Raw genomic sequence first — 16,107 nt, 5'->3', positions numbered from 1 at the left:
CTTCTGCTTCTCAACTAGGCAACTTCTATGGCTTGCTGTCCCTCCTCCAACAGTGTTGCTGTAGGGACCCAAATAGGTCAAATCTGTTTCCTTGATGTTACCAAAGCTGAAACTCCACGGGTTGTTCACAGAACTTTTCTTTCCAAACTTCCAGTGCTGTCTTTGCAGTAAGTATGTAGTAGGGTAAAGATATTGTCAATTTATTGCTTGAATAATGATATTAGTTGAACAAAAAAATTTGACATTTTTATCCTACAAATAAAAAATTAAAATATTTTAAACAGCTTCTAAGGTTTTTTTCAACATATTCTGAATTGCTTGCAAGAGGTAGTAGCAGGATTTGTATGAGAGAAATGTAATAAATCTGTACTTTAAGAAGATTTAACTGAACACAGAAGATACTGACGATAAGATCCTTTCTGAAAATCGCCATATGCAGTAATTATGCACAATTCCATGTATCTGACTTTAGAGAGTTATTTCTCACTGAATATAAATTTAAGGTTTTGTGAAGTTAAGTTTAAGCCTTGTGGTCATCTCTTGCTATGTGGCAGATTTTTGTTAACATTGCTAATTATTCATTTACTTAAAGTTCTGGAGATTACCAGTCCTCTTGTAATTAGCTCTAGTGATCTAAAAGGCTTTTTTGGTTTGGTTGGGGTTTTTTCTTGATTGGGTTTCACATCCCCCCAATAATTGAAAAATCTGACAGTATTTTACTCTACTTTGCAAAAGATAGAATGGATCTTGAACTGTTCAGCTTTAATATAAATCTGCCTGTTATTTGAGATTCCAGTGTATCCCTTTTCACAGCTACCCTAAGACAGAACTTTAAAAACAGATACAGAAAGCAACTTGTTCAAAATTAAATCAATGCAAAGATGTGTTTTTTCCCAAGATAATATCAAGATCTATGTAATAGTTTTATTTTGAAAAAAATGAATATAAAAGAAATTCTGACTTAACAAAGTTGTTAATGCAGACTGCTGTGGAGTATGATCAGCTTTGAATTGATCAGCCACTCAATTAGAAACTGCAGTCATAGCACTGGGCTTCATATCTGGCCCTTAACATGTAAACCCAGAAGCTGAAATTTTTGTTTATGCACTCAGTGAAGTCAGCAAGTTATGGGAGTGAAATTATTTGACTCCTTTTACTGACTGTATTTAAATGATTTCTGCTTGGATTTGCATTTTACCTAGTTATGATCAGACTGGCCAGTTCCTCATTGCAAGAGCTACACAAGGACACATCTTTATTCTAGATGCTCATCCATCAAAATTATTCCAAGTTCTGGGATATATAGGTAATACATGTAACAACATTAATTACATTTTCTTTTCTCTACTTTCTGCATTTTAAGTATACTTGTCACTCAGGATAAGCCATTCACCTTCCTTCTGCTTATTTTCTTGGAGGACTAAACATATTTTTCCCATTTATTTTGTAAGGGCCAGAGTTCTTTTTGGGGTTTTTTTGTTTTTTATTTTATTTTGGGTTTTTTTTGTTTGTTTGTTTTGGGGGCTCTGGTTGGTTGGTTTTGGTGTTTTGCTTTTTTTTCCCTTTTGTAATTTTAGTTAGCAAATGCATCAATATTGCCTTTCTTTCAGAGTATGTGTAAGTCACAGGGAAAATAATTGATTAGAATACAAACTGATCACAGCTCCAGCACTAAAGTAATAGTGATGGCAAAGAACTAAAGAATTTTGTGAGAATTTGGACTTAAAAACTGTAGGTTATGATCATTGTGTGAAATCTCCTGTTACAAATTTCTACCACAGCCATCTTTATCATGGGGACTGCTGAAATTGTCAGCTTTTCTGGTTGATAGTAAGGAATAAAATATGATTAATTTTAACTCACAGAAAAAAAAATGTAATTTGTGAATTTATTCTTCCAAAAATGGTATTCTTACAGATAATATCTGTGTGTATTGATATTAACTATAATTTTAAGTATAAAGGACAATATTTTATCATTTTAATTGTTTTAACAAACAGAATTCTATTTCCTTAAATAACTTTTGCAATTTGCCTGCTCATGTTCTCTTTGTCTGGAGGGTTTGTTAGAGGAGGGTTTTTCTATGCTTTATCTGACAGTTATCAGCAAACAGCTTCAAAATTGCTACAATTCAAGCTGGAGGTAAATTCAGATTTGACTATTTAATGTAATAATAATGTTCTGGTGCTTAGGGATTCCCAGCACCCAGTGCCTCAGTGGAGCTGAGTGCATGCAGCACTCCTGAGATGTGTTCCCCACAGGGATCTCCTTTTGTGTCACAGGATATTTTAGTAAAAACAATGTTACCATGCCACAGTAACAATTTCCATTGATGTTCCTTACTTGCTTCAGTACTGGAAGATGAAGTGCTCCATCTTTCTGTGATTTCTGACTTAAAGAATGACTTAGTTGACATGATGGTGCTTCTTAATGTAGCAAAGGTCCAACAAGCAAGGCTGGACATTTTTCATCTGTCTTCAGCAATCAGAACAGGTAAAAATTGAAATATGTACTAACATTTTCTAGGGCAATAACCCTAGTGTCAGATTTTCAAGTTACTTATTCAAGTAAATTTTAAAAAGCCTTACATTTTACAAACTTTTCAAAAAGTAGTTTTGTAGTTTTCAACAAAGTTAGTATTTTCTTTAAATAATCACCAATGTTGGACTTATTTTTGCGCCTATTTATAGATATATAAAATGGAGCTTTATTTTCAAGGCTGCTGAAGATCTACAATTATTGTCTTCATTTCAATTTTATATCAGGTGCCTTGTCAGTCTTAACTTCAGGTGTTCATTTAAAGCTTAAATTAGGGAACTAAAAATAATAAAATGCCCTTTTGAAGATGTGAACTGCAGTGTTTTAACCAATACCACCCAGGCTGCGTGTTCCTCATGGCAGAGATTCCTAAAACAAGTTCTAGATGAAGGCAATGGTGACATGAGCCTGCATACAAACTAATTAGCACTGTTGACATAATACTCAAAAAGCAGAGTAAAGAAGTGTGTGCAAATAGTTACATCACTGTGGTTAAACTGTTTCTAGTACTTCTCCAGAGCCAGTGAGCTATTGCTCTGCTTCACTGCAGGGTGCTGCATCAGCACAACTCACTGAGCTGGGTGTTAAATCTAAGTATTTTAATTTCCAGTCTCTTCCCTGAAAACTCATATCATGCTCACTCCTTGATGAGGATCATTTTCATAATTTCATGATACACAAAGCATCTGTATTAGTGGTAGTCATGCCTCTTCCTCACTCTTAATTTTGCCAATCTTTTAGATACTGATAAGTATGTGAATGAACAGGGAATGTTTAAAGCTAGTGACCTGAAAAAGGAGCAATATGATCTGGATTGCCCTTTGAGCTCAGCAGTCAGACTGAAGGATAATATCGTGTATGGCTACTGCACCAGTGCACCTTTCATCTGTAAATACCACCTCTCTGAAAAGGTAATTCTCTGAAGTTGCATTCTTTTGGGTGGTGGTTAAATACCAGCAAACAAAGGCTGTAGATGAAAATAGCATGATATTATCTTAAAGAAATCCTCTCTCTCCTCAAAATACCTATTCCATCCGTACATCAACTTTCAGTATCTCACCACTTGCTTAGAAACCTGGCAAAAGTAATGTCCTTGTTCGGTTATATTGGTTCTTAAAATTCACAGAGCTTGCAGACACTTCACAAGTGGCCCCTGTGCTGGAGCTGTGGGTTTGTGCAGTCTGCTGAGTAACCTGGACTTGCAGCTCCTGAAGGGACTGAGCACTTCTCAGCCCAGGACTCTCAGGTGCAAACCCAGCCCAGCCTCACAATGGAGCAGTGGGGGCTTCAGGAAGCCACTGTCACTGCCTGCTGAGGAACTGCAGCTCTCTGCAGCTCATAGGTTTCCCACAGTTTAAGAGTCAAGGCAGGTAAAAAGTGAATTCTAAAGGTCAGGTCCTTGACATGTCCCATCCTTTCTGAGCCAAGAAATTCAGGCTTGAACATACTGAATCCAGACCCTTTTGCAGAGATGAGAAGCAAATCAGCAGCACAGCAATGGCACTACTTTCTCAGCTCAGCAATCCAACAACAGTTTAAGTTGCAATGCATGTAGTAACCCACAAACCTCTCATTAATTTTCTCAAAATGGCATAGATACCATCTGAACTGCTGCTAACGTTTTGCTTGTTTGGCAGAGTAAGTTGCAAGATCCATCAGTATTTTCATCATTAAAGAAGATTCCTAGCAAACAGTTTGGATCAGGTTTGCTCTGTTTATCACCCAACAGCCAGTGGCTGGCAGCAGCAGCCAAGGATGGTGTTTTGTTTATCTACAATATTTCTACTCTGGTAGGTGGGCGTCTGGGCACAGGCTTTGTTTGATTTACGAGAGACAGAAATAAGAAAATTACTTTCCTTAGCTGTAAACTTTTCCTCACTTGAATAGAAGGTGTTTGAGAAAAATTTATGTTGAAAATGAACTGACATAGCATTAACAAGACAATTGTTTTTATAATGAATGTGCATGCAATCATACAAATCACTTACTTCCTTCTTCAGTAAATCTTAGCGTAGATCATTTTGCTACTGTTCTTACCTCCTGCAAAATCAATGTACTTCAAATTTGTCCCGTGTGTAGTCAAACCTTTTAAACTTAAAACCCCGAGTATTTTATGTACTTTGTATTGCCATTTCGGATTGACTTTTATCTAAAAATAAAAAAAAAAATTAAAATGTTTTTTAAATTTAAGTAATAAAAATAATTTAAAGACATACTCCATTTTAAAAATGTATTTGCTGATACTGCTTCTGTGACTTCTCTAGGATATACTTGGACAAAAGCATTGTCACTCATACCAAGGAGGGGGAATCAGATCCATGGCATTCTCCCTGGATGGCAATTTCATCCTAGTTAACGGTGAAAATGATTGTGCCTTGGTGTGTCTGAAGTGGAAGTATGTATAAAGTGGCAGACTAATACTGATTATGTCATTTCTTGTATCCTGATAGATTAATTTGTGCATCTACTTGTGATTCTAGACTGCCTTTTTCTTAGTCTCAAAGTAAGGAGAAGAATTGGAGAGAAATAAAATCTTTCCTCTCATTCTTAGAGGCAGCCTGGCCTCCCTAGCTCAAGAGAAGTCTTGTACTTTGGGTGTGATTGCAGTACAACATACAGGAATATCTTCTGAGAAGTATTACTTGATGCTTCTTATCATTCTGAAATCAGCTCTGGAAAGGGCTCTCTGGGGATGTAAGGGATGTAATCTCCTGAGATACTATTTTAACTCAGTGATGAAGAGACATCCCAGCTTTACTGGGAATTCTACTGTGGCTATAGAGAGCTCTTAGCAGACATTAGGAGTAAGAGACACTTGAAAGTACAGCTTTTCTGTGGGAAAATAGATGTTCAGGTAGATGCATCGATTAAAGATGACTCTGTCAGAGCAATATTCCTAATATGGGTAATCCATCTTTCAGAATTTTTACTTCTTTGGAGAGTTCATTTAATTATGCAATTCTAGAACTCAAACAATACTAAAATATTAAATATACAGTCTTTAATAACTTAATAATTGTGTTATAAAGGATGTTTATTACTTTGTCCTCTTCCATAATATACAAAAAATACATCAATTCCCTTTCTGTTTACCAGGGAGATAAAAGAAACTCAAGTTGAGGAAGCTGCTCTTTACTGGCAATCTCTCCTTCATATACTGAACAAGTCTACTTCACATGAAAATTCTGTTTTAAAATCTATGGCAGAATGGAAGTTTGACCCAGAATCCACATCAAAATCAATTCCAGTAAAGAAATCTAATGTGTTTTCTTTCTTTTTTATGGGGAAAAAAAGCAGTTTGATCATTATCCCAAAATTGTACACGATAAAAATTGTCCTTAATACACTGATCCTTTTGTTAAAGTGGAAGAATACCCCTGAGGATAGGCTGAATATGCTTAAATAGTAATTTGTGGAAGAGTACTATCAAAGACATAGGATATTTTTGTGAAGATGACATTCACATCTTCAGTTTCATTTGGTTTCCTCAGCCACAGAAAACTCTGTGAAAGTCAGTTTCTCCTCATGTGAAATTGCATGTCCTTCCCAGTGTGATGTTACTGCTATACATTGTGTGTTACTAATTGCATGTTTTTCCATTGAAATCAATCAAAGTAGTGACTACAGAGATTAGTCCAGTCGGTGATTTAAGTCAAAAAGCTTTGCATAACAGCAAGGGTTTGAAGGATCAGATCTAGGCAACAAAAATGTAACACCCTCTAATTTGGTGATGGTGTTTCTAATGGGAGTCCACTTTTTCTTTCATTACCTACCTTCTTTCACTCACTCTCTAAATACCTGAGCTAGATGTTTATATCCTTAATATAAACATCAGGAGGCAACACTGAAATCTTTTAATGCACAGGTGACAGAAGAAGATGGAAACGTCCCAAATACCGATGACATGACATGGATGGGCCAGAAAATACAGAAGGTACTTTCACAGAACAAGTATTAATCAAAGCCAGAGTTTTCAAGGGTCATTAGTCACTTAGGGCATCAAAGTATTTGCTATAAAGGGATCTAGTTTCTAAAACTTTTCTCACATTTGGCCCTTTCTTTAACCATTGTGATCTAGATTTTTAGAAATTCTAGGCCGAGGTTATAAACACATCAGAGAAGGTACCTAGCACAACAGGAGCTCTGAAGACCAGAAGACCACTTCTAAACAAGAAGTGTACAAAAAAAAAAAAAGCAAAGAAAGACAAGGAAAAAAAAAAGCCCAAGAAATTAGCTTCTTTTAGAAACTTAAAAGACTATTTATACTACATGTCAAAAAGTTGTCATGATTATTACCAGAAACAGAGCAGGTTACTCAATGAAAAATGAAAACTATGAAAATTTTCAACAATGAAAAATCTAAGGATTAAAAAATTCTGGGAGTAGGCTTTATGCAGTTCAATGTGTCTGTAAGCATTGCACTTGTAATTATGTCTTTCTTTAGTATTTTTTTTTCAAGTGCTATTGCCATACAACCAGTTTACCATGTGACCTGGCTGTAAAACCTGTTTTCTCTTGTGCAATTCTAAGGATCATTCTATTGAGTTAGGTGTCTGTTTCAGTTATTAACCCCTCTGGCACTTTATTTTCTGTACAGATAATGTTCCTTTAGATTACTTCAGTATTTTATTTTCTCTTGCCTTTTTTATGCCTTTCAACAATGCATTTGTTGTATGTCAGGTTATGAGAGAAGAGACTCGGAGGTTTGCTAACCAGAAGGAAGAGCTAAAAATGGGAATTAAAAAGCTGCGTGAAACTGTGAGTTTCTTACAAGAGTATTGGCTCAGCTTCCCAGTTTTGTTTACAAGAACACTTTCTTTATGGCTGTGAGCTCTAGTGCTCAGTTACATTTTTGTCATAAACTTTGAGCAGACAGGTATTGAAGAGATGTATTTCTTCAGGGACCAATGCTGAAACTGCCAGGAACTACTGTCTGCTTCTCAGTTTCCTTTGCTCCAAATGAGTATTTTGTACCACCCTTACACCTTGAGCTATCTGTCCCCTCAGCAGGCTAACTTCTGCCTGTCTAAAAACCTTCCATTATAGAAAAGGCTGCCCTGTCTTTTTCCTTCTGTTTCTTCCCATCAGGTAGTTAAAAGTGCAGGTAATTAAAATTATTTTTCTGATATCAAGTTCTATGGTGTTAAAAATAGCATTTCCTCTATTCACATTCAAATTACTTTTTATTCCTTTTTTTCTTTTCTTCCAAAAAACAGATTCGGAAAATGATGCATGAAAATGAGCAGGTGCCAGACATTGAGAAACTCGAGCTCCAGGAGTTCAACCTGGATTTAGAAGAACAGGAACGAGCACAAGCAGAGGCTGAAGAAGATGTGGCCAGGGTGTGGCAGAATGGGGGAACATTTTAAAACTGTCAGTGGAAAAGAGAAAAATGAGTAAATAACACAGGACTAGCTCAAAGTTTCTGTTCACTGCTGAGAAGCAGAAAAACAGAAAAGTATTTAAAGTCACTTTTTGAAGCAGGTGAAACTGCTGATGCAGACAAGACAAATTGGAATATGATTTATGCCAGAAACTATAAATGTCACTGTGTTCACTTCTTAAATTCTAGAATGATTTTCTTCTCATAGAAAATGATGCCTACAGTACTATGCAGATAGGTTTTGGAGAAGATAGCAGTGATAGTCTAAGATGATGAAATATTGATAATTCATTTCATTTATTAGTCTTCTTTCAGTAACTCAATGCAAATTGTCCATATCTTGTTACTTTGCACCGCATCCTGTTATTTTCTCTTCTGTGTCTTGAAAGGTGAGGACAGAGATTGAGATGGAGATTTTATCCTACTGCTACTTGCAGGACTTAATCAAATATGAGTGCTGGGATGTCATGTGTGTAAAAGAACGTGCAGTTAAGGTAAACTCTGCTTTCTAAGACATTTTCTGCAGTAGTTTTTTTATTCCTTATGGTACAGACACAAAATAACACATTTCGGATTTACTTACGGTGTGGGAAAAACTTTATTTCTTCCCAAGGCTCAAGGAAATCTTTTATTCTGTTAATTTTTGTCTGGAGGATTTTACCTTCTAAGGTGGAAATAGTGCTAATAAGCAAATAGGGAACTCTTTAATTCTTTGATCTCAGACAATATATTTACACAGTATTGCTAAAAGGAGAAGTAAATACTATTTTTATTTTCAGTCCGTATGACTTCTGCTACAGAGAACATAAAGGCAAAATTTAACCCTGATTTTGCCTATTTTAAACAGGAGGAGATGAGTTAAACTGATGATACTGGATTATCCCAAGGGTAGTGAAAGACCTAGTAATTTAAAAAAACCCAAACGAACTAGTTCTGGTTTAATTCTGTGATAAAGATAGATAAGAGACCACACCCATAGATTATTTTTTAAAACAATGCTTAAATTAATGTTTAATTTAATTAATGTTTAAATGTTTTAAACCAATATTTCATACTAACTGATCCTCAATTTTATTCCTGATTCTAAGCAGTGTGTAACTGTTTAGCATTCAGGTATTGAACAAATTAACTGATAGGAGCATTCTGAAGAACTTCTTCCTTTCGTTTATTTATTTTAAATTTGAGCAGTGCTTCCATATGGATTGTCAAGTGAGTAATTATCCACTGAAGGAACGTAGTAAAGAAGAGCTGGAAATTTTGAAGAAAGCTCTCCAGTCAAAGAGGACTGAAACAGATGATCTTAAGGTACAGATCATGATCTTCTGGGCTGGCATCTTATCACTTTTTTATCTAGTTGCATTCCTACATTTCATTTTCTTGCTGTAGAAGTTGGCCAAAAAACTTAACAACATAAATAAAGGTGAAATGTTGTTTAAAAATAGTATTAGTCTTAAATAATCACAGAGTAGCTCAAGTTAGAAGAGACCTTTGGAAGTTATCTAGTCCAACATTCCTGGAGCATTTACTCAGGACTGCATCCAGTGAGGCTTGGAATATCTCCATGGAGAAAGAATCCATAAGCTCTCTGGGCTGCCTCTTCTCATGTTTGACAATCCTTGCAGGGAAAAGAACCCCCAAAGCCTTCTCCTTCCTGAGGGTAAACAATTCCAGTTTTCTCAGTCTGTCCTCACATGTAAAATGTTTATAATCTTTACTGATATTTGTGGCCTATCACTGGACTTGCTTCAGTATTGCCAGTGTTGTACTGGGAAAACTGCAAATGGACCCAATGTTCCAGATATGATCATTTCAACTTGTATTATTTTGATCACTGAGCTTAATTGAAGAATATAACCTCTAGAATTTTTTTCACCGTGTGCCACTGGATCATACACAAACTTAACACAGTTGCCATGTTTCTGATATGCAGGCTCAGAAGAAAAACCTTGAGGTTGACTCTGAGACTGCTTTATCTGAGGAAGAAGGAGAGAAAGCAGCAGCAGAAGTGGCTGATGATGGTGCACCTGACTGCCTAAGTGGAAGCCTGAGCTCTCAGTATGGTGGGAACACATTTATCCTATACCACCAATGTGATTTGCACACCAAGGAGCAGAAACTCAACCAGACAATATTATTGAAGGTGATATCTTCTGAAACCTGTCTTACTGCAGTGACACTCTCCTATCTGTTGGTTTTTACAGCAGTCACAGCCACTGTTAGATTTTGGACATACTGACACTGAACAATGGAGAGTCACACCAGTCTCTGAGTAACTGAGACAAAAGCTGGTAAATGCACATAGTGCTGTGGATTTGCCAGCTTGGGTTTGGAAGAACAAGATTTCATGAAATTGGTTATCCAATTTCAGGGTATCTGTATCCTTTTGATGGTGATTTTAGTAAATTGACACAGTAAGAGAGACATATGTTTTACCCTCTTTAAAGTTCTACATTTCTTTGTTGAGATCATTTTTTTATGCTAAAAGAAGAATTTATCCACTAAGAATACATGCTTTTTTAGATTATTATAAGGTCTGAGGCGTTCTTAAAAAGTCAGTTTCCAATGTTTGTTTAACGGACACATTTTACTTATATGACAGAGAATCACATAAAAGCCTATTGAAACTGCAGGCTGCATCAGGAAAGTATATTCTTTGCTCTGCCTCCCTGCACCTGTGATTTGCAGTCTCTAGATTTACAGGTCATATGTTTTTTTCTTTGAAGCTCCTCCTTCTTGCAGCTGAAAAGGGCCCAGAATAACCCTAATTTTTTATCTAGCTTTGGCAGCAGCATGTTTCTTTCAGACTCTTTCTTAAATGCCAAGTAGTGTAGAAGAAAATGAATAAAAATTTCTAGGGGAGAAAAAAAAGAAAAAAATATTTCATTTGCCTAATTGCATTTAACAAAGCTTGAATTCTATGCTACAGTTATCACAAAAATGGTTTACCACTTTATCTCCTTGTCACACACTCAAATACACACATTCATGATTCTGGTGGCTTGAGGAATAGTATATAAGCATGGATAGATGTGATCTGAACAGTACTGCTGTTTCCTCTTTTGGTATTCCAGGACGTCATTTACAAAGTGAAAACTGCTTTTAATGAGGAATTTGACACAGTTGTACAACAAAAGGAGCAGGAGATAGCACGAGTGAAAGAAAGAAACCTGAAGATCCAAGAAATCTTGGAACAGCTTGAACTTCAAGTGGAAGTGTGGGAGCCAGTCCTTACAGATGATGAGATGCCAGAGCGAGCACTCACTGTTCAGGATTCAGAGGTGTCTGAAAAATGCATCTTTGTATTTCACCCATTCAAACCCAATTCTCTAATTCTTCTCATTTCCAGACATTGTGTTAGTACTGAAAAACCTTCAAGCATATGTGTCTGTACACTTAAAATCCTCTTTTTGGCTCATTTTCTTCCCTTCCCTTTTTAGGGAGAAAAGCCTTAATAAGTGAATCTGAAATGAAAAAATGTATACAAACTTAATTTATTGCTATTAGAAGTTTTGAAAATGCCCATAAATTACATAGAAATTCTTTGTTCCTGACATTCAACCCAGGCTTTTAGGAATTGTTTCCATAGTTAAGGATTTCTCTGTTTTCTCTGAGTGCCATTTTGAAACAAAGTCTTTTTCAACTAAAAATCTAAGTTTTAGAGCATACTTAGTAATGTACTTATCAATTCAATTAAGTATTTACAAAAGAACACCATATTTCTTATGCAGTATATTCCACTGATCTTACCTGCTCATGTGGTCAATCTTTTCCTACTTTTCTTTGCTCTGTCACCAGTCCATGTTACCTCACTGTAAGAAAAGGCATACACAAAACAACTAATATCAACAAAAGTGATGGTGGTTTATATTTTAGGATATTTAAATGTAGTATCTGTAGCTGTTCAAAAGGAGAATTTTCATTTTGAGCAATATTGTCATAGAGCAGAGATACAGCAAGCATTGAGAATTTTTATTATACCACTGTCATGGTTTAATCCCAGTCAGCAACTGTGCACCACACAGCTGCTCACTCACTGCCCCATCTCACCAGGGTGAGGGAAACAATTGGGACAGTAAAAGTGAGAAAACTTGTGGGTTGAGTTAAAACAGTTTCATAACTGAAAAAAAAAATTATGACAACAATGATTAAAATAATCTAATCAATACAATGAAAATGTAATCATAAATGTAATTAAGAGGAAAATCATAAAAAGACAAAGAAATAAAACCCAAGAAAAACAACTGATGCAAATGAAAAACAAGTGCTGACCACCAACATACCAATCCCCAGGCTGTGGGATGCACTCCAGCTACTTGGAAGAAAATTAATTCCATCCCAGCCAAAACCACGACCAGCATTTTTCCAAAAGTTCTTAATCCCTGTGATTACATTTGGAGAAAAGAACCCTGACACAAACTTCATTTTCTGCCTTCAGATTAAAGCTGAGAAATACATGACTCAAGAGGAGAAAGAGCAAGCAGAAATGCTGGCTAAGCTTGAAATGGAAAGACGCCTTGCTGCTACGGTAATTAAAGAAGTGTCCCTTTTACAGGCCATTGTCTCTGTTTAGGCTTATTTAAATAATGCAGCACTGAAATATTCCAGTAATGTAGTATGGGAGAAATAATTTAAATTGGTAGGTAATGATGATATGTGCTTTTTCCTTATTACTACTGTTTACAATCAGAACTACATAGGTCAGCTGGGGGGAGAAAAGGTAGAGTGTTAGACTCACAGTTTTTAAACATGTGCTTAGGGGCAATTTAAAATATCATATCAGATGGTTGGGAACTAGATACATGTCCAAATTCATGCTACTTCTCAATCAAGAGCTTTGTGTTTGATAGGTGTTTGTTGATTCAGCAGCCTCTGTTCTCCATGGTTCAGACTAGAAGACTCTAGTGCTTTCCTCTCCCTTTAAAATGTATCTGTAAAAATCTAAGATGATTCTGGCCCCAAAACAGATGCACAATTACATCTTTCTTCATCATAGCTTGTCAGTTGGCCAGGAGTAACCTATGCCTATTCTTTCTAAAACTGCCACAATGGCAGTTTTAGTAAGTTATTTGGCATATGAGTATTTTACCAGAAAAAAACGGAAACTTTTGGGATGTTTCACACACAGCCCCAAAAAGTATCAATTTGCTAGTGACACTCTGAATAATCTAGAGGTGAGCACTGTTATCATCCCCAAAACTTGCAATTGCTACAGTTCCTTTTGTACCTTCAAGTATTTTTTGTGGTTCTTCCCAGGACGATGAAAGACTGCGTGCTCTTGATGACATGATGGGTGGAGTGCTGGAAATCAGGAGGGAAGACATTTTGAAAATGGTGAGATGTGTTTCTGCCATGTCCTTTCTGTTTTTCCATGGCTCTTCTGGCAATGTGAAATTCAACCAGCAAATATCTCCAACCTCAATGACAGAAGGAAGCTGGAGAGCTGTAAAACTGCATTATGAGCAGACGGACTCCATAAGAGACCATACACCAAAAAAAAGAGACCACAAGATTCTACTGCCTGTGTAGAATTACCTATCAACACCTGTTCTATCACAGTGGAATACTGTAGGATCATCTATTTAATGTACATCTATCTAATATATTACCATTATAACAACTATATTGCTGAGGGAAGGATCAATCATCCATGGCTTTAATCTTACAGAAAAACACTGTTTCATTTAACTCACCAAATACAGATTGTACAGCAGTAGAGGAAGGAAAGGATGTGAAGGAGTGCCACAGAAAAAGGGTAGGGCAGACCCAGGCACTTGATCTGTTTTGGAAAATTAGGACTCCACACAGAAGTTTACATTAGCATGGAGTTAGGTTTGGGGTTCTGAAACAGAAAATGTGGTGTATCTTGTACTGCCAGGAGTATTTGAGTACCAAATTCTTGTATTTTGCAAGATCCAGGAGTGAATTCCTGTAAGCCAGTGAGTCTAGCATGATATATATACACTGAAATTACTGATGCAAGTAATTTTAGTTTATATATACACTAGAGCAGCAGAATATATATGTTACTTTGATTTAATGTTTGTACCTTCCTAAAAAATACCCTTTGTTAAATTTAGTGCATGCTGTAGTTTGTTAGTGTGCTGATGTAGACTTACTATTGCTTTTTAAGCATATTTTTCTTCAATATTTCCAGGATATTCCTCCACCTTCTTTTCTATCTAGACCTGAGGATCTTTGGACTGAAGAAGAAAAGAAAACATTTGATGAATATGAGAAAAATGTCAAGGAACTGAATGAAGGAAAAGAAGAATATAGACAGGTAAATTAAAATGAGGAAAAGATGGGTATGTTCATGATGCTCATGACCAAAGCTTCCAATCTTTCTCAGAAGTAACTTCTAAAAATGAATACTAATAAATAGGAGAAACTAAGAATAAATGATCATCAAAGATCATGTGGCATATTAAATAAATCCTACCTTAGACAGAATTAGGCAGTCTCCACTTAATTACTATGGGCAAAAACTTGTAAAAGTTGTGATATCCTAAGAAGGTAACTTTCCTTCACAAATGTACCAGTATTTCTAAAATGTGTTTTTCGGGTTCATTCCCAGAGTTGCTGATGCCATACACAAATAATACAATTATATTTATTCTTCAAAGTCGTATTGGAACAACATAACTTTGTAGCCTGGCAGAACTCTCTATCCAGACTAGTAATTTCTGTGGCCTTTTGGCTGAATTATACAGTTCCATATTGTGCATTCTCCATCATCTCATATATATAGATAGATATATATCAAGAGAGGCATCAGAAATTATTTGCTCTTCCAGATATAATATTGCTGCTCTTGTCCTTCCCTTCCTCAGTTTCTGAGAAATGAATGGAAGAAACTTGAAGCTTCCATCAAGGAAACTACACAAAATTTCGATGAGATTGTCTGCAAACTCTCTGAAAAGAAACTGAAATCACAGATGGTCATCTACCAGGTATTGCAAAAAGCATTAATTTTTCATGTCTGCCTCTGTGCAGCAAAAATGTTAACTTTTTTTTATTACAATCATTTCACAGGAAGAACTCAAAATAGTCAATCTCATTTATGCTTTACTGTTGGATGAAGAGTTGGACACCAGAGAAGCTGGACTTCATAAATTCCTTATGAAAAAGAAGAAAGAAAAGGTAAGTTATCAGTTGAAATGCTGTTGTTTGGAGTAATGCAATATTTACTGTACAATTTCATGTGAAGTCTGCTCTTTCCAAAGCAAAAGTTTGCCATAAAGGACTTTGACAATTTACAGGGTCATTGTTTGGGTAGGTGACATACATTATAAATACCTCTGGTTTTCTTAATAGGTACTCAGCTTGGTTCATCTGGAGTTCTTTGGTAAAACTTCATACATTCAGAAGGGCATGCTGCTATTTGTTTGCTACATATAATATTCTTTAGTACCCGATATCAAGCTGAAAATACAGTAGTAGGTCTGGGTTTCAGTGCAAGTCTCTTACTGTAGTCTGCAGGTTGGTTCTGGCTTTTGGGACAATATTATCCCATTTGCCCACTTTTTCTTCAAGGAGTTGTTCATGAGTCCACAGAAATACACTGCTGCCTCCACATGTCAGGTGTCCTGCTCAGCCTGGGCAGAGCACTGTGTGTTTGGAGCTGCCAGCAGCTTGTTGTGAGCTGCAGGGAGGGATTCCAAACAGGCATCTAGCCCCCACCACTGAATTGGCTGGACTAGTTTTAAAGCCATCTGAGGCCAAGTGTATACCAGCTTACGATTTACAAATTTTTTAATTTTTTTTTTCTTTATTTTCTAAATGGTCCCATTGGTACAACTTTTGGTCCCTGGAAACCATCAAATACAACAAAACTGTCTCTCCAGCAGAGTATTTAACAACCTCTATAAAACATGACTTTAGTATCCTGACACATAGAAGAACTCTGCCATGACAATAGGGAAATTGCATTCTAAAGTTAGGAACTCTCCACTGAACAACATTTGAGATTTTTTGACTGGTCTTACCTGAGATGAAAATAAAAAGAAATCCCTATAGAATAAAAGGTATCAACATATGCCATTACATTCAGTGTTTCAAAAGGTTTGTTAGCATTTTTTACACAAATTTGTTACATTCTTAAGCAGCAGGTCAGTTTAATTTCACAGCTCTTCATTTTCTAGCAGTATCTACAAGTGACCCCTGAAGAAGGCATTGTATGGTTACTT

At 36.1% G+C, this 16,107-nt stretch overlaps 1 protein-coding gene across 1 annotated transcript in view; it reads left to right on the top strand.

Annotated features, from left to right (window-relative positions):
* The window catches only part of CFAP43 (cilia and flagella associated protein 43), a 43,066-nt gene that overhangs the window by 18,501 nt on the left and 8,458 nt on the right, over positions 1–16,107 (top strand). The window contains exons 12-30 of the mRNA XM_088168524.1: positions 19–167; positions 1,203–1,306; positions 2,353–2,493; positions 3,280–3,449; positions 4,176–4,328; positions 4,803–4,933; positions 5,635–5,785; positions 6,404–6,472; positions 7,219–7,296; positions 7,755–7,880; positions 8,311–8,415; positions 9,110–9,226; positions 9,852–10,061; positions 10,993–11,199; positions 12,357–12,446; positions 13,175–13,252; positions 14,076–14,201; positions 14,752–14,871; positions 14,954–15,061. Coding sequence (XP_088024650.1) covers positions 19–167; positions 1,203–1,306; positions 2,353–2,493; positions 3,280–3,449; positions 4,176–4,328; positions 4,803–4,933; positions 5,635–5,785; positions 6,404–6,472; positions 7,219–7,296; positions 7,755–7,880; positions 8,311–8,415; positions 9,110–9,226; positions 9,852–10,061; positions 10,993–11,199; positions 12,357–12,446; positions 13,175–13,252; positions 14,076–14,201; positions 14,752–14,871; positions 14,954–15,061 — 2,433 coding nt within the window. The remainder of the gene's footprint in view (positions 1–18; positions 168–1,202; positions 1,307–2,352; positions 2,494–3,279; positions 3,450–4,175; positions 4,329–4,802; positions 4,934–5,634; positions 5,786–6,403; positions 6,473–7,218; positions 7,297–7,754; positions 7,881–8,310; positions 8,416–9,109; positions 9,227–9,851; positions 10,062–10,992; positions 11,200–12,356; positions 12,447–13,174; positions 13,253–14,075; positions 14,202–14,751; positions 14,872–14,953; positions 15,062–16,107) is intronic.

This window comes from Sturnus vulgaris, chromosome 8, assembly GCF_052056855.1.
Source record: "Sturnus vulgaris isolate bStuVul1 chromosome 8, bStuVul1.hap1, whole genome shotgun sequence".
Classification (NCBI taxonomy): Eukaryota; Metazoa; Chordata; class Aves; order Passeriformes; family Sturnidae; genus Sturnus; species Sturnus vulgaris.
This window is presented reverse-complemented; position numbering and strand designations above follow the sequence as displayed.